At 32.5% G+C, this 24,794-nt stretch overlaps 2 protein-coding genes and 1 long non-coding RNA gene across 3 annotated transcripts in view; all 3 read right to left on the minus strand.

Annotated features, from left to right (window-relative positions):
- The window catches only part of LOC105331964 (heat shock 70 kDa protein 12A), a 38,275-nt gene extending 26,274 nt beyond the window's left edge, over positions 1-12,001 (minus strand). The window contains exons 1-5 of the mRNA XM_034446329.2: positions 11,932-12,001; positions 9,951-10,332; positions 8,414-8,635; positions 8,118-8,277; positions 5,822-6,909 (exon numbers count right to left, since the gene is read on the minus strand). Coding sequence (XP_034302220.2) covers positions 5,822-6,909; positions 8,118-8,277; positions 8,414-8,635; positions 9,951-10,118 — 1,638 coding nt within the window. The 5' untranslated portion in view covers positions 10,119-10,332; positions 11,932-12,001. The remainder of the gene's footprint in view (positions 1-5,821; positions 6,910-8,117; positions 8,278-8,413; positions 8,636-9,950; positions 10,333-11,931) is intronic.
- LOC136272932 (uncharacterized) lies at positions 189-2,761 on the minus strand. Its single transcript, XR_010710999.1, has 2 exons — positions 1,864-2,761; positions 189-1,057 (listed from the first exon to the last, which is right to left on the minus strand). It is a non-coding gene; the product is annotated as an uncharacterized lncRNA (long non-coding RNA).
- Positions 12,002-14,447: 2,446 nt separating the features above from the next.
- LOC105331146 (heat shock 70 kDa protein 12B) lies at positions 14,448-18,820 on the minus strand. Its single transcript, XM_011433227.4, has 4 exons — positions 18,439-18,820; positions 17,692-17,913; positions 16,056-16,209; positions 14,448-15,720 (listed from the first exon to the last, which is right to left on the minus strand). The coding sequence occupies exons 1-4, from the start codon at positions 18,772-18,774 to the stop codon at positions 14,585-14,587; spliced, it is 1,848 nt and encodes a 615-aa protein (XP_011431529.3). The 5' UTR covers positions 18,775-18,820; the 3' UTR covers positions 14,448-14,584.
- Positions 18,821-24,794: the final 5,974 nt, after the last annotated feature.

Raw genomic sequence — 24,794 nt, forward strand, 5'->3', positions numbered from 1 at the left:
CTCTTTCTTCTGTAGGCGGAAAAATTCCAAATATAACATTATATTTTTCAGATAAAAAAATCAATAACATTATTGTTCAGGATATTCACCGTATACATACGTTTTTGTTCTGTACTAAAATCAACTATTACAGTTATTTGATTCGAGATCGATTAGACACAAAAAAGAGAGAGAGAAAAAAAAAGAAATAAGAATAACACAAATTTTAATTCTTCAGAAAAACAACAAAACATGTAAGAAATCAAATCAATTGTTTTCATCTAAAAAGGACACTTCATTATTATTTATTTTTTTGTGTATTTGCAAGTAATAAGCAAAATATACAGTAAGTCGCGGCGACTTTATATCGTAAGTAACTTGTTTGTGGCTAGCATGTCATATCTATTCATTAATTTATCTTTTCAGTTATCTCAATTAAAATATTGATAACATCATACAAAAAAAAAAATGAATTATTCAGTGATCACTTTCTCTCCATCACCCGATTTTTCATCGGATGAAAAAAAAGTTCATAAAAATATATTTACATCTACCAAGTATTATTTCCTCTATTTCCTACGGTAACTTATAGTTAATTCATTGCTCTATAGAAACAGCCATACTAAAATCTACACGTCCCGTTTATCGATTGGTCGAAATCTACAGCAGCTAAAACTGACAAGAAACTAACTGGACAGATATCGACACGCCCTGTTTATCGATAGGGTGTCTTCATTTTGAAAAAATACAGGTAAAATACAGGTAGATTTGTGTCGGCTAAGTGGTACTGGGGTGATAGTAGAGAACAAAGAATTTAATTACAGGTAAGCTATAGTTTGTTTTCAGATGTCATGAAAGTAGGGAAAAAACATATATATATTTGTTAGCCTACAGAAGAATACATATGAAATGAGCCACTTTATTTTATTTAATTAATTCAGATGAAAATGTTAATTTTTAAAAATGAACTGTTACATATTCCCCTATATTTTATGCCCTTAATATGAGGGTACAAATATCATGTGTGTCTATTTTCATCATACATTGAGATAATTATATAAGCTGACTTAACTTAAAGCTATACACGCTATAATTTGCGTCAATTTTGAATGACAGTAAAAACGCATGTGCTTGTCTACTTATAAAAGTTATCCTTAATCTGTAAATTACAAGGGTGAATTCCATCTCGTTACAAAGATATAGATTTTTAATTGTTTATTTTTCTGCCAGGAAAATATACCTTTTCATGAATATTGATGAAGGAAGAGCAAACCGACCTCATTGCGCATGTCCGCGGAGAACTAGGTGGTCGTTATTGTTTGCCTAATTAAATATCCAACTTGATTTTTGATATGCTTAACAGTTGTTAATTTGAAATACATACATGTATAATGAGTAAAATACGCTTGTCATTCACGATACCCTTACTTCTGCATTAACACTTATAGGATCTATAAATAGCACATAGGGGAAAAACACAGGTCTACGTCATTTTTTTAAAGGAAGTATTCATATCTACTCACAGGCTTGTATTTTTTTCTTTTGTTTGTACTCGTATATCGGACAAATTTATGCTTTACTGAAAATATCCTTTCCTTTGTGAAACTATCACAATTATGAAGATGTTGACCCTTCACCAGTTTTGGTATGATGAGCTAAATTTAGCTGTCGATATCACGTGATAGATTGATATTCACGAGGAGGCTTTACTTTCCTGGCAGGAAAATAAATATTTTTTATTGTTTAATATTTGATATATTTGTTACGTGATCGAATTGAGCATTATAATTAACAGAATAAAGGTAACTTTTATTAGTAATCAAACACATACATTTTCCCCTTTATTCAAAATTGACGCAAATTATAGCGTGTATAGCTTTAAACTCGGCATTATATGAATCACGTTTGAAATTTTAACTATACATCATATGGGTCATATTGCATTTTTTTTCAATCTTTTTTTGTTTCTATTATTATATTGATTAATTCCAAACCATAGAATATGAAATTAATGAAACACAAAACGCTAGAGTAAAGTGCTTATGTTTTTTATGGTGCAACTTCACATTTAACAAGATTTATTGTATGATAATCAAAACATCATTAGTTCTCCGTTGTCATTTTCTATAAAGTTGACCTGCACCTGAAGACTGGGCATTTGGATTTTTTATGTCTTTCAACTAACAGTCGATAACACAATTAAGAACTCTGTAAATTAATGGCAATAATTATGCTTCTCAATCTCAATTTGTTTATTCTCTCAAAATATTAAAATACACATGAACATGAGGTACAAAAGTGTGTTATTTGCGTTAAATTGTAATGTCAAGGGTCTAATTAGATATAATTATATTATATTACAAAATAGTAATACATGTTTCTGGTCTATTTTTTAAAAACTGCTGTTCGATCCTATTTATGAAATGTATCAAATCCAATTTGAACAGTCTAAAATTATTTACATCAACGTTTTAATCATTCAAGTACCCGTATTGGTTTATACATATAAAATGTTTTGTGTAATGATCTTGCAGAAAATTGCTAATCTATATTTAAAATATTTGTGGGGTTATTTTTATTTATTCTGATTATCATGTTATGGGCAAAATTAAATGCTATTTGTTTATTTGTTATCATCAAACTATTCTCAGGTAATTGGTAACAAATTTGTCAAATTTTTACATTAACATGTGAAAACAGACTTGACCTCCTGACCACTCGGTTGTGAAAATCAAAATGTTGGCCAGGTGGGAATTGAGAATTTAAGAATGTTGGCCATTTGAAAATATTAAATGGAACATAGAGTCATGAGCAAGTCTCAACCGAATACGGACAAATGTTGACTATTCGCAAGTAATCAGACCGTGTCTCCGACAAATGGACTCTCTAGTGTCGTATGCGAAAGCACATACCATCTAGATTTCTTAAACATATATACCAGAGCCTGTACAGATTTTCCTGCGTATAATATGCAAATACATTTGCATGGTATTCGTATGAGTAACTTTTCCTCTGATTTTCGCATGATTTTCTCACTATTGCGGCCACTTTTTCGCTTCGTATAAAGTAGGAGCACGCCTAGCCTGCTCCTCCATCTCCAACCGCCGGCGATCGATGTGTAACCTCTCCCTTTCTATGCCAAGTCTCTCTTTCTCAACATCCAACTATTCTCTTTGAATTTTTATGAGTTCTCTTTGCAGTAGTAGGCTATAGAAGATTAAATAAAGATTATAAAATGTATTTGGCGGTAATTACAAAGTAATATCTTGTGAATTTATCCCAAACCGATATTCAAAGATTAAAAAAATATTTTTGAAAATAAAATTCACATTTGCTTAATTCCCTATTTACAGAACCGCTAGATAAGCGGTTCAAATTCACCTCTCATTTTCCTCATTTTGAGTAGGGCTTTGTCTTTTCTTTGCAACCGTTGGGTGATCTGGTGATGTGCAGTCATTGAAACTTCCTTCTTTGGGTGCGAGTAAGTTAACCCCCTGTCCGTCCAGTCCATTTTGTGAGGAACTCTCACCAAAGAGGACTTTGCTTGGTGTTGATTGAAAAAAAATATGATCCGCCTACTGCCAACAAGGCAACATGGACCAAGTTGGCGAAAATTAAACAGGATCCCCCCACCTCTATGTAATAACTAAATAATAAACATAACAACTCTATATAACGTGTTATTAGATCGGTCTGGATAGCCATTTTATTTTTAAACTTGTTCAAACTAACTTTTCATGGTATAATCATTGATTTTCATTATGCCCCTCATAAGACACACAGCGTAAATTAGGCAAATTTATATAAGATACTCAAATGTTCTTTATAATAAACTAATTGAATAACTAAAGATGTAGCAAATAAATTTGGAAAACGACGTGTCCTTCTTTATTTTATAAGAAAAGCTATTTTAAATGACCCGACGTATATATATATATATATATATATATATATATATATATATATATATATATATATATATATATATATATATATATATATATATTCTAAGTATTCTGTAAAACTGTGAATCGTTTGTCAAGTTGGACAATTTATTTCATGAATTTATAATTTTTTCGGGGGAGGAAGGGGATATTTCTTTAAAGAAGGTGTTGCAGGAAAGCGGGTTAATCCCTTAATACCCGTTAGGCTTGAAGAGTCATATCTTAATATAGACACATTACGTCGACGACTTTAATCATATAGTGGGTATGTCCCGTATGTAGGCAAAATACTAGTAACCAAACATTTTACGCGCATTTCCATTATCAAAACCAGCAATCATCATTTGGTTTTTATAGATACAGTTAGGAAGATGACCATATATTCTGTATTTTGATGTTAACACAAAACAATTTTATTTCTACTGTCCAGTATGTTTAAAGTATCGTTCTTTGGAGCTACCTGAATAAATCTGATTCTGGCTCGAGTTGTAATTATAGTCATCGCATGTTTGAATGGTATCTAGAATAGATAAACGCCTGTACTCGGTCCCAATTTTCTGCTTCCAACACTTTATGCTTAATATTTCGAAAATCATTACTACATCTGTGCCCAAACTACATTTTCTCAACTAGAATGAAAAAAGTTTAGTTTATCTGTTTTGATACGCCCCCTATGCTGCTTCAGGTTTCAACACACGACCAAGAAAGAAAGCCTACGGGGATTTTGCAATGCAGCAAACATGAAAACATCCGTATAATAACTTGAAAAATTGTGCGATGTGTTCTGAGTACCAGTACATGTAATTCTAAATAAAGAAAAGATGGAAACATCTTCCATTATAAATCTCTATAAGAAATTTGTTTTCGTTCATGTTAATTTACGCAGACAAACACAGATGAAATGTCGTTGAAGAAATCTTGGATTTTTCCCTTTAAATCGATTTCAATTGAACTTCTTTGACAAGTTTGTGTATTTTCATTAAAATTTGTCAAAAAGTGAGAGAAAAAGTAACCTGGGACAGATTAGTCTAGATAAAAAGGTGGAACATATTTATCCGTACATATATTCATCTACATATTGCTTCATACTTTTTTAAAAATGCATTTTAGCTTTTCACAACCTGTACATGTGTCTTTGAAAACAGCAAACCCGGTAGTTTCATAAAAAAAAAACCAAAGAAAAATCCAACTTTCTACATTGATGCGTACATTGTTTTGAAATCCCTTGTTTAGAAAAAAAAATATTAATAGCTCAAGTTTATAACGTGGACTGAACACGGTATATAAGTACTGTTTCGAAAACATTAAAAACGCCTGCAACATATTACATTGAAATTTTTTTTACATCGAATTCTGTTACTTTAAGTTCCATTTTATCTACAACCTCTGTAAGGAAAAATAGCAAAGGAACTGCAACACATTCTTTCATAAATGCTAAATATCTAATAGCCATTTAAGATATATGGATTACAACGGATAATTCCAAGTGTTTCAATTCCGCATTTTTTTTACTTTTTCGATGACAATCTTGAAAATGTCAATAATAAAGGATTTTATGTAAGTTTATGATACAGGATAATTATGGTAAACAAAAAACGGACAGATATCTTCAAATATACCAATTCTGACACACAACCATTACTAGTGCACCATGCATCACTTGAATATATGCATATAGAAAGTAACTGTAGTATTGACCTAAATATATATATTTCTATATAGGGGAATACTCATTATCAAAATACATCAACATGTGTTCATGTATTGCAATACCTTGTGTTGCCCTTAACTTAAACCCTTTTTTGTAAATCATATAAAAGATATGTCTATAAATCATTATTACATCGATATCTGTTTAGAATGTCTTTGATATTTGAAATTGTTTATCAATTACATACTTTCATCCTTTTGTTCTTGTAAAGACAGTCAGGGGAAAGCAGGTCAAATGTAGCTTTGAATTCATTTAAATCGTGAAGTTCCCTGGCAACCACCTTTATCTCTGTGTCAAGAAGAATAATTTCTCCCTCGATTTTAATGACAATCCCCTTTTGCACGTTTGGCAATTTGATCTGCAAAGAACCGATTTTGGAAACTCCTTCCTCGTCAATATACTTTGGATCCTTCTCGTGTGACAGGTAAACGATGCACTCGAAAAAATCTTTTTCTGTTTTCACTATATCCAAGTGAAATTTTTCTTTGTGCTCTGGTTTAATTTCATCTCCTTTGTTGATAAGTTTCATGAACACGCCACGGCACAATTTTTGGTCTACCATTGTTTTGCTGTCGAGCTGTTCTTCTGGGACAAAGGTGGACCTCTTTTGCATACCGTAAGAATAACTGGAAATTCGTGTAGAAACAGCATCTGACACATGGCCCATATATACTGCACCTTTCAACACTGCAAGACTGGACTCCTCTGGTAAAACGAGGTGTTTTTTCCTTGATTTCATTTCAGTTCTGATCATGTCTTTAATTATGTAACATTCTGAAAAACCACCAACCAAAAGAACAGTATCCACATCTGCCAATTCAGGTTTTTTCCATAAACCTTCAAGGTACAATTTTATTTGATCACTTGTGTCTTTGAACAAGTTTTCAAACTCAGAAAACGGCAGTCTCAGTTTGAAAGATTTTGGATCAAAGGAAATAATTTCTCTGTACTTTGATGAAGAAATGGCCTCAGCTATTCCTTTTCTGTCATCAAGGATTTCAGACAGAGACAAAGGAATTTTAATGTAGAGGGTGTCTGAAGTTGTTATTTTTCCAGACCGTTTTTGAACTTCAAACTTTCGACCAAAATCCAAATAATCCTCTGAACATTCATCTTTGAATATATTCATGGAATCCTCTCCAAAAAGGTCACAGAAGAATTTCCAGTATGCTTCATCGACATTAATTCCGCCCAACTGTATTCCATCCGGCTTAATGACCTGCTTTAAGCCTCCATCTATGGTTTTTTTATGCACCGAGATATCAGTTGTTCCACCTTATTACGAACAAAGAACATAAACGCTCAAATGTGAACGATAAATAACGATATTAATTGTTTGGAACTTTACAGTACGACAATTTTTCCTTTATTAGGCGTGAAAGATAAATTTACATGTATTCTTGAACATAAAATTTCATTTAAATGCCTACCGGTAATTGGATCTAAATAATTATTCAGTAATTTTTTCTTGTTTTGAATATGTGATTGAAAGCCAGTAAATTTTTAGCCGGGCCTATTGCGTGAGCAATAGCCAGGCTATGGCTTCAGTGCATTGTTTCCTGGATGTTGACTGAACAACAGGTGAAAATTTTCCTCATAAAATTGTATTTTCAAATTAAAAGAGGAGTCAAGGTAGAATGTATGACCTGTCAGTTGGTCAGTGTATGTTTACATATAAGATGCTTAAACATCCCATGGTAATATTGTTCTGTGTAACACTCTAAATACTACGACTTTGCAAATTAAAGTTGCCGAGCAGCGGGATACTTGTAGACTTGTATACTAGTACATTGTTTAAACCAATAGCCCAGGTCATTCTTTAAATCACGTTACAAAGCTGCAAGAGTGTATTTACTGTTTCGGGAATTGTATCAAGGACTTGTAAAACAGTTAATCCAAGTGTGGGTGTTGAAAATGTGACCCTCCCATGTTTTATCATATTTATGAAAAAAATATTAATATTAATGAATGCGCTTATAAACTCAGTTAATTAATTAACAATGACTCAATGTATCTGATTAGACAATAATGTCATTTCATGAAAATTGAAGACATATTCAATTTACATCCATCTGTATCTTGAATACTTTGACTTAGTTAAAGCTCTTGTTAACTCTAGACTTGAATGTTATGCTCAAGATAATCTCTTCTGATTATTTTAGTCACTATCGCAAATACTGAAAACGTATTATATTTGGCGTGTACACTATTTGGCTAAAATTAGTTTTTGAACAAGTTGGCGTGGATTTGAATTAGCGTATTCCTGAATGTACTATTTTAATACATATATGCATGAAATTTGGCGATGTACTTGATTTAGCGGTTGCCGCATTCCACCAAAAGCGCTAAAAAGAATACACAGCCAAATGTAGTACGTTTACAATACCTTATCAAACTTAGCCAGTTGAGCATGAATGATAATAATATATAATGATCAGTGCAAACAAAAAGGATGGAAAGTATGCAAAATACATTTGATTTACCACCAATGTCGATCACCATGTATTTGAAGCCAGGTATCAATTTATCTTGAAAGTCCCTTCTTGTTTTTGCTTTGTCCTCTTCTAGATACATGAACTGACAATAGACTGAAGCTGCATCCGATTCTAGAACGATTTTTAGCTGATCCTTCTGTATTCCAGTCTATTGTGAGAAAACAAAATCTTGGTTGGGTTTTAATTATATAATTGTTGATTCATTTCGAATTTTAAATAACTGATAATAAGTTCAATGCAATTTAATTTTAACATGTATGGGACAACAGAACAATCTTACGTACCGCTTTAGAAGCTTCAATCATAAACATTCTGGCTGTGTCGTCCCAAATGGCTGGAACAGTGATAACAAATTCGATGTCACTCATTGTAACAGTTTGTTTGATAATGTTGTTAATGTGGTCCAATAAGCTGTTTGTCAAATAATGAATGCAAAAAGTAAACAGCTTCAATGCGTTGAATTCGTTCCCTGTCTCATCTATACACACGGTTTCCCTATGTACCCTCTGAAAATAAAATATCAATTCGGTACATTTTATAATAGAGGAATGAATGCATCGGTACTAAATACATAAAAACCAATTGCAAATATTTCTACTTTAGGCATAATTCAGTACAGTTTTTATTCAATCCTATATAATTTTTGTTTAATTTATGTCTTGAGGTATCACAGTACGACTTGTAATTTACTATGAAGTTATACATGTACATTTAAATCTTGGTGGAAACCAGTAAATAAACTCAGTAAAAATGCCCAACTGCCATCCTGATCCCTTTACAAATCAGTATATATTTTTAAAATTCATTAGCTGACATAAATTCCTGACAATTTAAGGGATGGTGAACTTACATCATAACCCACCATAAGCGATTTTAAAAGGGCTCCTGAACATTGATTTAAGGATGACGTTTACTCAGAATGAAAAAAAATATCCACTGATGATAATGAAAAACCAACTATTCTGTGTTGTAGACCTTAGATGGTAGTGTTACACTTCCAAAAAGTAGGTCAATGACCTTCTTTTTGAGTCAATGGCCTTTGAATATTTTTAGAAAATTTAAGAAAAAGTCGAAAAATTTACACTATGATGGAGATTTTCTTAGTTGTGAAAATAATACAAATTGCTAAACTCTTTAACAAATGAAATATTAAATTTATGAATGGTAGTGATATAAAGTATTAAGTTTTCATTCACAATTTGTATAGATATTCAAGTCCGAATTTCCTCTATCAGTTTTCAAATCCTTACCAATTTTTGATTCAGTATAACAAAAAATTGAATGATGATAATGCTAAAACATTTATAGTATTAAACTAAGTATATTGACCTTTTTTCTGCTGGCATAAAATAGTCAATGATAACAATTTTGAGTTATGGAGTATTTTATTATTTTTAAGCATTTTTCAATATTTTTTAGTATGTGTACATGTCATACAATTATCTTAACGAAAAAGTGAGATAAAACAAACAGAAAATATGCAAAATTATGTTGACTAACAAATAAAATCCTAACTTTAAATATTGAAGTACAAGCAAAAAGATTTTAGTGGAAAACAAAATCTAAAAAATTTAGTCCGAAGTTCCTCTGCTAAATGTCAAACTTTTTTAGCCTAATTCTATTACTAAGTAAAAGTATGAATGTTTTTTCAATAATAATTATTTTCATAAATAATGTTTATGTTTAGAACAAATTTTACTCATGACATTGAACATTTTAACAATCCGGATTTGAGAACTTAAACCCTGAGTAAACAACGTCCTTAAAGTTCATATGTTAAAATTCATTCTCTTTATATTCTTCAAGATGCATATGTCTTACCTCTGTGAGTTTTGGTTTCAAAATTAATTTGAACCTGCGGAAGAAGTAGTGATTTTGATGTTTCTCATCTTCAGCCAATTCAGCATATTTTTTCTCTGCCTTGAATCCAAACTCGGCGAATTCGCCGTTCGGCTCCAGAAACAATGTTGTTGGTGCCTTTTGGGACATGTATTCTCCACCGTGCCATGCATGAGTATAAACTTTGGTCTAATCATTTCTGGAGGAGTAGGCATAGCCAGAGTATGCAGTACCAATATCTATGGATGCCACAATCGATTTTTTACAAATTGAGTACTTCTTGTCAATTTCAGATGAACCCACATCACTTTCTGAGACAAATGCATCATTTTGACCATCCATTGATGAACACAATATCAATGACCTTTAAAATTGAAACATCAAATTCATATGATAATGTATTTATACAAAGTCAATATTATTTACTGAAACAACATACAACACAGATGGTTAAAATTGTAAAATGTTTCGATATTATATTCAAAGCTACTTAATTGGTCCGCGCTTTTTTTTAAACCAACGAACAACATTTCAAACAAAGAAATTTTGTTAGAAAGCTATAAATAGTTTAATATTTAACAACAACGGTCTCTATTTAAAAATAAAGATATTTGAAGAGAGTGAAAATTTTTTTTTGCATAAGGTAAAAATTCATTCCGCATGTGCAGTGAGTGCAAAGAATCTATTCACTTCGTCCTCCAATTTTTTTTCGTTGTTTCTTAGGCAGTATTGTATACTGTGCAAATATTTCTAAATATTTTCCAACGTTAATCACTGCTACTTTCTTTTTATAAACATGCCGATTTCAACATCAGAATGTATCGTTTAGACACACACACACAGGCTAAGTCAAGTATATTTTTACATAGTATATATGCTGATAAAATGTGAAATTGTAACAGTTACAGTAATAATTAAAATTCGACCGATAAGCTTAGCGATTTTGAAGGCCTCGCCTTCTTGGCCCCCGCCAAGACAGAAGTCAGTCTCAGACCACAAGCTTACTTTGCATTCAGATATCAATATATTTAGGCAAGTTGTGTCATTGGAGCCTGTTATTAAGAAAACGAGACAACAAACATACTCTAGCAACAGCACCCGTTTTGCACCTGAAAGTGAGAAGGCGGCTTTAATTATCCCCTCCCCTACAGCAAAATATCAGGACATATACTATCAAGTGGTCGTAATAATTATAATATTTGCTAAGACATTCGTTTGATCCTGAGAATAAGAATTTGATTAAGTAGCGAGGATTTCTTGTTGAGATGTTACAATGGCACGTAATCTTCTGTCTTTACTTTCGGAATTGCAATGGAAATCCTGAGATCATGTAAATGTTAAACAGTCCAATCACGCGATGCAGAGCAATTTCGTTAGTTGTGGTCTCATTTATCGCAGCCAGTGCAAGAAAAGAGACCCAGCAAAGGCTTGATTTTACGACGGACAAAAGAAAGAAGATTGTGTGTTTTTTTTAAAGTTTAACTAATATTACTTCCCTCTGACTTACAGCTCCTTTTCTTTAGAAAATGTGTATCTCTGGGGTTTTTTTTAAAAAAGGTTTTCACACTGTGTATTGCATTACATACATTTATGTAAAAATGTAGGATGCCAATCTCTAAAGCGTAACAAAGGTGAAAAATGACTGTAGATGTGTGGGACAAGGAATTTCAATTTTCCAAAGAAATTATCCCCACAAAATAATAAAGCGTGACTTTAATTGAAATATTAAATGTTAAGTAAAAATTAAGAAATATATTCATAGAACCATCGTCCATAGAATAAATTTGTACAACCTGACCAATCACTGTTAATTAAATTATTGCCTTTTAAAGATTAAAATATATTGATGTATACAAATTCCTGATGCAACGGTTACAGACGGAAAACATCATTTACATTTATAATAAAACATATTCAAGTTTATATATTGGTTTAGAGAATATTAAAATAAAGACGAATTTACCTGATAGGTTACTTTCGGTATCGATGGATGTGTTACTGTATTACTTAGAAGACGGCCTTCAGAGTTTAAATTATTTTAAAAATCTTGGTTGTGCACCTCCTCTCTTTTGTGATTGGTAGAAAATACATGATGTGAAAATGTCCATTAATCTCGTTGGTTAAAATATCATGTAGCTTAATAAAGATAATTTGTTGGTGATCCTATTTGCGATGCCTATTTAAATGATTATCACAAGATTTTATCTTAAGAGAATGAAACTTGGTGGACGGAACTCAATATTTAATATAAATAAAATTGCAGTAGAATTGGACCAAAGCAATATTTTTATAATATCTTTTTCTATTTAGTGTTTATTTATACAGTTTTGTTCTTTTGTTAATGTTTTTTTTTCAATACAAACACATACGTACATGTAATATTTTTTAACATGACAAGGCTGATATTTGGAAATGAAAGTACACAGTATGTGAAATAATACCATTGATAAACCAAAGAAAGATGATCTGCATCATAATGGGAAAGCTTTAATTTTTTTCTTAGAATTATTTTTGAAAAGTATTAAATAGGATATGCTTAAGCTCGTCACAGTCCTCAATTTTCTATAAGAGAAATTCGTCTGAAATTGTATTTTTCTGCAGTATTTGAAATAATTTTGTTAATTTAAAAGAGTTTTGTTAAATCTTATTCAAAACTAGAGCCATTTAGATACTATTGCGCTTGGAGCTATCAATGCCATAATAATTATCATCAAGCTATATAATTTATTTATCTGCAGAATTTACAATTTAATTACATCTTATTTAAAAGTATTGACAACGTTTTACTTTCTGAATTTCATAGCCCCAGTACTCTCGTTTCGTTTTGTAGAAAATGATGCAATACCCTGTAAACCATCAACTTTACTTCAGTAATTATCTGATTTAATGAAGACCATACCTTATATTTTTAAATTGGGACTCTCTGCAGCAGTCTCCCGATGCTGAACCAGCAACTTTTTTTTACCAAGATCGCTAAAAGGGCATCAAATGAAGGAATATTTGCAACAAATAACAAGAAAACGGATACTTTGTAATTAATAAAGAAAGGATATCGTCAATGTTTATACATGAATGTTTGATATATACAGTTCATCGTGGTTTTCATTCCTTCATATATATATATATATATATATATATATATATATATATATATATATATATATATATATATATATATATATATATACACACACACACCGTAAAATATTGAATCATGACATTATTTTTGAAAGTTTGGAGGGGAGACAGAGAAACCCATCATTTGTATTTACAATTAAAGAAAAAACGCTTTAATTTTGTAATTTGTTTCTTAACACTAAATGTTGTTTACTGAAATATACATATCCAAGAATCAGGATGCAAGAAAGAATGATAAAAAAGAACCCAAACACCATGAAATAAATAATTCAATTTCTGTAAGTAACTGGTTGAACTATGATTGGTTAGGGAATTAATTACGTTAATTTGGCACACAGAAAGCATATTGCATACCATTTGACCCTCCGACTTGACTTTATTTTAGTCGGAGGGTCAAATGGTATGCAATATCCTTTCTGTGTGCCAAATTAACGTAATTAATTCCCTAAAGTATATGACATGGAATACGGAATGGATTATCATATTTGTGGGGAAAACACTTTTAAAAAGCAAACACATTTTCTAGAATTACTTTTTTCTACCAGGTCTGCAATTGAAAAAAAAGTGAATGATTAGTCTTAACATTTTTGAAATAAACAATCATCAACGTTTAAATCAGATATAATAATGAACCTTAGTTCTAGACTGTCTGAAATACCAGTCTTTCCTTTTCCAGGCACAGTTTAACTAAACTAGCGTACTTAGAAATTATCTGAGCATGTCAATAATTCTCAAATTCTATATACAATTACTTTTGAGAGATCTCGAGTTAAACAAAGTAGAAAAACATAAATTCAAGTTGTTTATTTTATTAAGTTTTGTTTGAAATAAAACAGTACAACTATACTAAAATTCATACTATTGCTGGCGAACTGGAATGGGAGTAAACTAATAGATCTAGAGATGTGCCGAAAAATTTAATTTCCTTCCCTATTTGAACTGTGTAAATTATTACAATATCCATAGATAGTCCACCTTGACGGTAGTTAAGTGGGTAAGAAGCTTGGTTAATGTGCTGTATAAAACGAAGACTTTAATCTTCAAAGAAATGTATATAAAAAACCACGTACATGTATATAAAGTCATTCCCAATTTTCATTTGACTAGCACTATGATGACGATCGTATAAAATTGCGACGGATAAAATTTTAGAAACGAATAATATTTTTATTTTCTAATTCAAATACATACACACAATAACAACTAAAATTCTTTCTATCAAAGTATTTTGAACACTTTTCATTATATATATATATATATATATATATATATATATATATATATATATATATATATATATATATATATATATATATATATATATATATATATATATCATGTGAATGTTTATATAGTTTAGTTCAATGAATATATTTCTTTATCCGTTTATAATTTTATCACATAAAAGTTCTCTTATGTTTCAATTGTATAAAACCCTAATGGTCTCAGTCTACCCTTTGATAATCTTCATTCATGTCTCAAGAAAAATTGATATTCTCGGAAAGCAGGTCAAACGTTACTTTGTATTCCATCTTATTTGTACAGTTGCAAGCAGTTACGTGGAGCTCTGTGTCTCCAAATATCAAAGACTCTTCTATATCGACATTTCTGTCGACCCCATCAAGCGGAATGTTCAATGTCCCAAGCTTTGCACACCCTTCATCGTCCACATACTTTGGATTCTTTTCATTCGAAATGAAGACCCCACAATCGAGCGTCTCGGCATTTGGTCTCAGAGATTTAAATATGTAAGACTTCTTGTCTCCTGGCTTTATTTTATCTCCTTTGGCAACGAATTTGAAAAATACGTCTTTGCATCTTGGTCCATCCTCCATTACGACTCGTTTTGATTTGTCATGCTTAGTCTCATTGAATGCAGGCCATGTTTGAATTCCATAGGTGTATCTAGAGACTCGCTCGGTTATAAGGTCTGGCTGGTGACCGAAGTAGACAGCTCCTTTGACAACGGCTAGGCCTGCCTGGTTAGGTACAACAACTCTGCATTTTCCTTTGAACTCTTCTATGACCGCCTCTTGGATAACGCTGCACTCCGAAAAACCTCCAACCATCAAAATAACTTTTAAATCCTTACCTATCTCTGTGTAAAGCTTTTTCAAATGATTGATAAGGAATTTAACAGTTGGATCAAACATTTTCTTGAAAAAAGTCGACTTCATACAGAGTTTACCTTGTTCACACGTCAAATCATTCTTGTATTGTGACTTTCTGATAACGTCGTTTATGACTGCATCTATTTTGATTTTTTTTATATCTTGATTATTTTGTTTTGCTACAATTTCACCAATAGCAAGCGGGATCTGAAATACAAATTTGTCAGGTTGATACTTTTCCTTTTGTTCATTTTTGTCATTTTGTGTGGTTTCAAATGTCCTCTTCTTGACTTCGAAACGTTGCCAAAATTCAAAATAATCTTCTAGGTACTCTGGATCCGTCTGGAAAATGTTCATAACCTTCTCTCCGAAAAGACTTGTCAGAAAATCATGGAATGCATTGTCAATGCATGTCCCTCCCCAACTGCCTCCGCTCGCCGGAACAAGTTCTCCTAAAGTACCGTTTTCCTTCAGCTGATGAATTGTTATATCAGCTGTTCCTCCTGATAAGAAGATAACGATTTTTTAAAATACTCATGACGTTAAAATGTACACAGGAGAAAAGCTAAAAAATAAAGATAGATTGTTTTTCTTAACTTTGAACATTTCTTACTTTAAAAAGAGACCGATTCTGCTGGTGTAAATAGGCGAAAGTTTATAATTTTCTAAGATAATTATTTTGTAAGGACAATTATTTGATACTGTAAAAGCCAAAATAATCGGACCATACAGCTTTAAAGTGAAGCAAAGAATGCACGAATGTTTGATAATATGTCATGATATGAATAAGGTTTTCCTATCGGAGTTTTTTAGCATGTGCAATGGATAATGGTATTACCTCCCAGATCAAGGACCATGTATTTTGCACCGGATTCTTTCCCCGCTAAGAAAAATCTCTTGTTGTCAGTTGATTCTAAATGCATCAGTTGGCAATATATAGAAGCTGATTCCGGTTCCAATGCAATCAACAATTGGTCGCTTTTTATCCCCGCCTATAAAAAAATCATTCAGTTTGCATGAATCAGGATATTGTAGAAAAGTTGCATAGAGGCGACCAATCTGATTAAAATCAGATCTTCGATCTGCTCCTTATTTTTCTATTGTCGATACACGTGTAGCGACAATAGAGAAACAATATACACATTTGCAGATTTTAGAGTTTTAAACAAGATATCTGTGAGCCAATGCTCACTAGTGATACCCCCGCTCTGATGTGAATATGCAAAATAAGCAAAGTCGACATTTAACAGAAAGCTGGCATCCGATTGGTACAGAAATATATCCCACAATATAGCATGCCTAAACAAACACTGTGTAAAAATTTCAAGCATCTCCGATAAATAGCTGCTGAGAAATCTTTGACGAAAATTTGTTTGAAAATTTTGGCAAAAAATAAACAGTCATTATTTAACAGGAAGTTGACGTCCGATTGATACAAAAATATATCCGACGATATGGCATGCCTATACAAATATTGTGTTAAAATTTCAAGCATCTGCGATAAATAGTTGCTGAGAAATCTTTGACGAAAATTTGTTTGAAAATTTGGTTAAAAAATAAGCAAAGTCGTCATTTAACAGGAAGTTGACGTCCGATTGGTACAAAAATATATCCCACAATATGGCATGCCTAAACAAATAGTGTGTTAAAATTTCAAGCATCTGCAATAAATAGTTGCTGAGAATTCTTTGACGGAAATTTGTTTGAAAATTTTGGCAAAAAATAAACAAAGTCGTCATTTAACAGGAAGTTGACGTCTGATTGGTACAAAAATACATCCCACGATATGGCATGCCTTTAAAAACACTGTGTAAAAATTTCAAGCATCTGCGATAAACAGTTGCTGAGAAATCTTTGACGAAAATTTGTTTGAAAATTTTGGTTAAAAATAAACAAAGTCGTCATTTAACAGGAAGTTGACGTCTGATTGGTACAAAAATATATCCCAAGATATGGCATGCCTTAACAAACACTGTGTTAAAATTTCAAGCATCTGCAATAAATAGTTGCTGAGAAATCTTTGACGAAAATTTGTTTGAAAATTTTGGTTAAAAAATAAGCAAAGTCGTCATTTAACAGGAAGTTGACGTCCGATTGGTACAAAAATATATCCCACGATATGGCATGCCTTAACAAACACTGTGTTAAAATTTCAAGCATCTGCGATAAATAGTTGCTGAGATAAATGCGACAGAAATTTTTGTTACGGACGGACAGACAGAAGGACAGACGGACGGACAGACAGACACACAAGTTAAAACAGTATACCCCCTCTCCTTCGGAGCGGGGGTATAAAAACACTAGTATGTTTAAAACAAAATAGAAATACTATGGTAAGGTAATGTAGATGTTAATAAAAGACAACTTTTCAGCTGAAGTCGTGATCATGCTCCATTTAAGTGCATCAATGCCCGTCACTTTATTCATAGTTGAATCTACTGTATAGTATATCACGAAAGGACTGAGATCTTTACCTGGACAGCTGCTTCTCGCATAAACATCTTTGCTGTATCATCCCATATTGCGGGAACTGTTAGAACAAAGTCTATGTCATCCATGGTTATTTTGGCTGTCGTCCTATTTTCTAGGTCTTCCAAAAGATGTTTCCTCATATGATTGATGCAATGTGTGAATACTTTCATAGCATCCACAGATTCACCATTCTCCGCAATACATTGTGTTTTTCTGTGAACTCTCTTGAAAAGAAATTAGCGAGTTAATTTACTACATGTATTTCACAGTGTGTGAAGCGGCATCCCCATGACAAAGAATTTTTAGTTACGCATGCAACTTCAGGTTATGAATTTGTGTTGATGAAAATTGACATATTTTTAGAAGGGAATATGACACCGATATTTAATTTAATGCTTCAAATGCATTTGATTTGTATCATTATCTGGCTAAATATCAGTTGTATTTTAAAATGTTAAATCTGATTTTATCTCAATAATGACAAACTTAAACTCTTATTGATAATTTAAAAGTGTCTTATTACATTTGAATTTAATTAAGTAAACATAACATTGAAGCATCTACGGAGTGGATACCCAAATCTTGTATTTTTACAGTATTTAAAATGGTAGTTGCAATGCATGAGTTTTGTAGAGGAAGGATTTTTAAGAAAATTAGTGATACTTGAGTACATATTTCAATCTTATATGTAATCATTATCAATAAAAACAATTATGTTGATAAGGAAAATACACCAAAGGTGGAATTACCTTTTCCAGGGACGACTTCAGAATCATCTTAAAACGTTGAAAGAAAAAGTACTTTCTACAGTCTTTGCCATCTTCTGTTAACGACGAATATTTCTTCTCCGCATCAAATCCAAATGAATTGAAAGACTGGTCTGGGTTTAACAGTAAGGCGCTCGGTGTCTTGTAGGAGAGAAGATCTCCGCCACTCCATTTGTTCGTCATTACAGTGGGCCATTCCGCTTTAAACGAATAAGCATAACCAGAATAAACAGTTCCAAAGTCTATAGCGGCCACTAACAGTCTGGTACATTGTGATGGTCTTTGTTTCACCGACGATCCTAGTTGTTTTTCAGCCATAGCGAAAACTAAAATCTTTACTTTCGGTTTGACGGCTTGACGATATCTATATTTAGATTACCAAATATCCTGGATATTTGCCAGTTACGAGGGCAGTAGATTGCACGACTATGCACTTGAGATTTAATATTTGACATTAAAACAGAAAGGTAAATGTTGTTAAAAATCGACCGGTGTGTGGGTGTTGGAAAGGGGGGGGGGGGGCTGGGGAAGGGCCGGGGTGGCTGGGTATAAACTTTTTTCCCAAACCGACCCTTTACATTACACTGCACACTGCAATTATATAGACATTTTTTACAATATTTAAGCAAAGTGACTCCTCAACAAGTTGAAAGTGAGTGTACATGATCTTTAAAAGCCAACATATGTGTTCATAAATCTTAATGTAAAAACAAACTCAAGTATATGAAAAGTATAGTAGGACGTCTCTCCTTTAATTCTTTGGGAATAACGATGTAAGGAGTAGTATCAATGCGCACCAGTGAACATGCAATATTAGGTAATCTCCGCTTCGATCATCGTCGCAAGCCACAGGTTTTGTGTACATTTAATTTCTTCTAACTTGTGACGATGCAGAATAAATTATCCGTTTACGGTGTGTCTCTACTCAGCATTTGTTGTTAAAGTAATTTTTGCTCGTAATATTATTAGGAAAACATCTAACCCCCCCCCCCCCCAAAAAAAAAAAACAAAAAAAAACAAATATGCCTAAACAGATTAATTTTTTACCATGACCTCCTCCTAGTCAATAAAGCAGAATGGGTTAAGTTGACCACTATAGGAAGAACCCAGCTAATTCTAGTTAATTTAAATTAGAATAAATTAAAAGTTTTTAATATCAAATATTGAGTTGTCACTGTTGATGATATTGTGTATTTACAGATAGCTCAAGCAGGGATTCCTGCTGTCACTCTAAGATTTCAGAGACCCATCCCTTATCAATGCCGATGCTCATGCACTGCTATATAGTGTTATAAAACTTGCAAGTTCGGCCGCCGATCCATGTGTGACATAACGGACATCATCATGAAAATGTGTGTCTTTGTTTTATGCTAAATTATTACTTTTGGTTTTTTTGTTCAGCTGAAAAAAGCAAAGATTCTCAAGAAACATATGTGACGGAAAGTGTTTTTTATGAACAAGTGTCACTTAAATCAGGTAAGATGCATGAATCCGAAACTGAATTTACACATGCCGTGCACCTTGTTTACTATAATATTTTTATGCAGTTTAAAATCAAACGCACTTCTGATTAATATATTCCTGGCTTTAATAAAAAAAATCATCAAATAATTAGTTCAATAACCTAAGCTCTTGAGCTAAATGTTTATAAGTGGGGGGGGGGGGTTGAAAAAGTTTTATTGGAGCAGATAAGATTATCGTATTTGAAGCCCTACGCTCCTCTTAGTTATTTCCAATCGGAGTGGATCAAAGATTTGATGTTGATTTAAAGCTGCTTGGTCCGATTTTTTTGTAATTACAGTATCAAAATTTTTTCCATACAAATCATTTATCTTAGAAAGTTATGGACTTTCTCCTATTTACACCAGCAGAATCCGTCTCCTTTCAAAGTTAGAAATATTCAAAGTAAATAAAAATAATTTCTCTTTGGGCAAACGAAAAAACAAACCAAAATGCATCACGGGAATGTTTAGAAAAGGAAACCGCTTGGTTTCGTCCCCCGAATGATTGGGGTTATTCAACCCGCATGCTATGCATCGATTGTAAAGAAAGCAGACTTTGGAAATATTAGCGAACAAAACGTACACATGTTTATTTGTAATTCGTCTGATCATTTCGACCTTTATTTAAAGCGATTTCAAAGTCGTAATACAACCATACCCGCCTCGTTGTCAGGGGTGAAATTTAACATGAGGCGAAATAACGCGGTACCTTTTAATGTCGTTTGTTTTGTTAGCAAATTTTGTACGTATTTTTCTTCACTGAAATTTGGCATAATTGACGGGTAAAACTACTGCAATGTCTATTATTATACATATACTAAGCATAGCCATCGTTTAAAAGCGTGCATAAAATTTGATTTAAAATCGGACCAAGCAGCTTTAAGCATTTTATCCTCGTAACTTCCTATGCCTAAACAGATGTACACATCCAAAGAATTAATGTTATGCAAGCCATGTTTATTTGTGTGACATTATTGAAAATTAAGAATGATTAAATAAGTATTAATTTTTTAAAATCGATTTAGCTCAATGCTGCAGCTTTTTTTAACAATTATAAATTTTATTATAGTGAGTGTTTTTTTCCAGATTCCTGTACATCATTGGTTCAACCAACTAAATGAATTAGACCCCATGATTCAGTTTACTTCTGCAATCGTTATATTGAACAACCGATATATAACTCTACGAGAATATTCAGCCACTGAAAATTTCTCATTTACACAAGAGAAGGCCAAAATTTGTCAAGATTCAGCTGGATGATTTTTCTGACGTTATTTAAACAATGAAATGCTTTCTTTGGTTATTCATTCGGGATATGAAGGTAGCGACATTACAGAAAAAATACATAACCTGCGTTAGCGGGTTATGTAATTTTTTTCTGCAATGATCGCTATATACCTTCATTACCCGAATGAATCATCAAAAAAAGCATTTTATTGTTTATATTAACATCTTTCTTTTAGCCAATTAATAAATTGATTAGGCGACCATAATTTGATTTACTGTTTTACATATCCGCCGACTCTAAAATAATCCGAAAAATTTTCAAGCTGCTCGTGTCAAACCCAAGTTTTATAATAGGAAATCACTGAGACATTTGAATCTGGATGTAAAAACACTTGCATAATGATGGGGGAAGGTCAAGGTGTTGCAGAACATCGTTGAATTGGTCAAGGACCAACCTAGGGGCGACTTGGGCGAAATAGTCGGTTTTTGATCGGTAACTTCGCCGGAATTTCCTCCGAAAGAGAAGTTGAAGTCGCCATTTATTATGAGTTCACAATCGTCTAAATTAACCCAAAAGGCAATAAAATTATAATTAACTGTGCAACCGATGTTTATTTCTTTTAGTGTTGATCTTACAATTAGTTGGTAACGTGTAATTAGTTAATACTAGTAACTCTGCCAAATTAATGCTAAAATAATCATAAAACCCTTTGTTTACAGTTATCTTTAAAAAATATGACCCTCTATGTAACGAATGGAATTGGGTCAAATGGTTGGACTAATACCCCCAAAATACACAGAAATACAGAGACTGATTTTATTTGTCATTTACCTACCACAATTACAACACAATTCAACTATATAATGTATGAATGCATCAAGTAAATTAAATTTAATAAATTGGATAAGTTTTTTTTTATTTTTAAAAGTTGTTTTATATTTTATTAACTTGCTTCTAATCTAATTTAAATTATTAAAGGTTAAATCTGTGTATATCATCATTAGTGTTATGCCATTGTCAAGTAATGGAAGTCTTCCTGATTTATCAAACTCTCCCTATTTTTCTGTGAGAGAAGTGAAGTCCCCTAAAATTTTGCTCTAGGTTGGTCCCATGCAGTAAAACTACACTTACAAATTCATCAAATGCAAAACAACAGACCCTGTCTGCATGCAATGCGCCGAGTTTGAGTCCTCACTATCGGAGGTGGTAGTGATTTATGGCAGCAAGAATTGCCTCCAAGTACCCGGGCCAGCATCTGACATGTCTTGTTTTTCGTCCTCCGACTTGACTTTTCTTGGAAAAAAATCTGTAAATCTAAAAATCAAATTATGATCGCCTTATGAAAAGTACTAAGTAAAAATCACTAAATTACTGTTAATGTACGTAAGTACGTTAACTAAAAGAAACAGCCAAATCGTCTCCTGTGAGACTTTGAGTCTGACATCGTCATGATTATTTCGTGCAGTCCGTGATTTTTTCTAGGTAGTTATAGGTCTCGACCAATCGATAAACTGGGCGTGTCAAGTTTGGTCCTCTCACTTTCTTGTCAGTTTAAGCCGTAGTAGATTTTGACCAATCAATAAACGGGGCGTGTAGATTTCAATCTCGCTGTTTCTATAGAGCTATGAATTAACTATAAGTTTCCGTAAGAAATAGAGGGAATACTACTTGGTAGATGTAAATATACTACAATATACCTCGATTAGTCATTGACTATCTTTTGCTTATGCTAAATTATTATGCCTCCTGTCAGTTTGTCGCTACATATTCAATACTCGTCTATTTTCGCATAGTATTTAAACGATTTATACAGCATAAGCATACTATGCCGAAATAGAGCACGCCAAATTTTTCAAGGATAATCTTACAAGCGCCGACAGCGGGTTTCGAACTCACGATGCTAAAATCATTCCAGCGTGACGCCCAACGCGTTACCGCTACGCTATAATAGCCGATAACGTAAATGATGATATTTATATATATAACACGTAGATATATACGACTGACATCAAGCAATTAAAATTATGAATATTTCCAAAAACACTTCATTATTGACGGTGATTTTAAAGTTAAAGTTTCTGTTAAACTTTGAACAAATTGAACATTTTTCAAAGAAATTCTACATGAGAATCACAGGAACGCTTTTTAAAATGACGCTTGATAAAGAATGTACAAGATAAAAATTCAATGAGTTTCGTCTGCTTGACATTTCAAGTTTTCTCGGTAAGGTCAAACGTCTCTCATTTCTTGAAAAGAACATTATATAAATAGTGCCTGTTTGGGAGGGTAACTGTTGAAATTGACACCCCGAGACAACCATTGTCAACCGACGCGAAGCGGAGGTTTACAATGGTTTTCGAGGGGTGTTAATTTCAACAGTTACCCTCCCAAACAGGCACTATTTATTTAATTATACTGAATAAGTTAATTTTAAAGAGAATTTTACTGCGTTAAAAAAGAAATGAAGTGAATTCTACGACGAACCGTACGCGCATAATTTACGCGCGTGTAACAATTCGTTGTGTTACCTGTTGCTAAGTGTGTTGCTAACGCTTAGGGTAATAGAACGGATTACCAATTTACTGCGTCTAAACCAATCAGATTTTAGTATTTAACATGAAAGTATAATAAAAATCTTTGTTGGCTTTTTATTGTACAACAACTAGTTGATTAAATAAACAATCAAATCACAGCTACTTATACCAAATCACGTCAGTATATTCAACAGTCGGCATAATAATTACAATAGTGTTGTGTTAAGCATGTACTATACCTAAATAGTAGTCAGGGTTTGATACATAGAGCACGAGCCGGAGGCGAGTGCACTATGTATCAAACCCTGACTACTATTTAAGCATAGTACATGCTAAACACAACACTATTATATAAATAAAGACTTATCCAGGATCAAAGGATAACTTGCACTAAAAGAAAAAAAGAGAAAGTCTTGCGTTCGTTACAAAACATATTTGAATTCCAGCGAATCATTTCAAAAAGTACAAAAGTCTCTTAAGCAGGAAATTGACCCAGTTAGAAAGGATGCTTTAATTGAACATCAGCAATCGAGCACACTTTCCAGTGCTACATGTGTAATTATTGGGAGTTATATTGATACAAATTTATTCAATGAAGAACCAAATGACTTACCAGTATTTGATACATATGAGTCTCAAGAACGACTTTGAACTTTGCCTCAGACACAGATTTATTATAAAATATCTTATTCTAGTGATTCAGAATCTGAAACTAGTGTTGAAAATGACATAAAAAGGAGGTGGATTTTGAAAACCGACCGATCTACAAAGGGACATAAATAACGCTTGGTACGAGTATGCTACTTACAACAATGTACAATGCCGTTTGTTCTAAATCACAACCTTACTGGAGAGGCATTTCGGACCTCTTATCGCTACTTCAGCTTCACTGCATGGAATAAAGAAGATGGAGGAATAAGATGGTGCAAATGCCCATTCGGTTTGGTTGTGAAATACAATTTTGAATTTATTTTTCCCAATTAAATCTATTCAAATATATTATAATACAAGTTTGCAAAAGCACAATATCTAACTATTTTCAGTTTTTAATATATTTTACAAAAGATATTAAGA

Source organism: Magallana gigas, chromosome 2, assembly GCF_963853765.1.
Source record: "Magallana gigas chromosome 2, xbMagGiga1.1, whole genome shotgun sequence".
Lineage (NCBI taxonomy): Eukaryota > Metazoa > Mollusca > Bivalvia > Ostreida > Ostreidae > Magallana > Magallana gigas.

What these genes read in the sequence shown, in the direction of transcription:
- LOC105331146 (XM_011433227.4), bottom strand. Translation starts at nt 18,774, where the DNA reads ATGGCTGAAAAACAACTAGGATCGTCGGTGAAACAAAGACCATCACAA. An exon ending in TGCGAGAAGCAGCTGTCCAG is followed by an intron (nt 16,210 to 17,691) that starts GTAAAGATCTCA and finishes ATTTTTTTATAG; the next exon opens with GCGGGGATAAAAAGCGACCA. An exon ending in CATGGTCCTTGATCTGGGAG is followed by an intron (nt 15,721 to 16,055) that starts GTAATACCATTA and finishes TCTTCTTATCAG; the next exon opens with GAGGAACAGCTGATATAACA.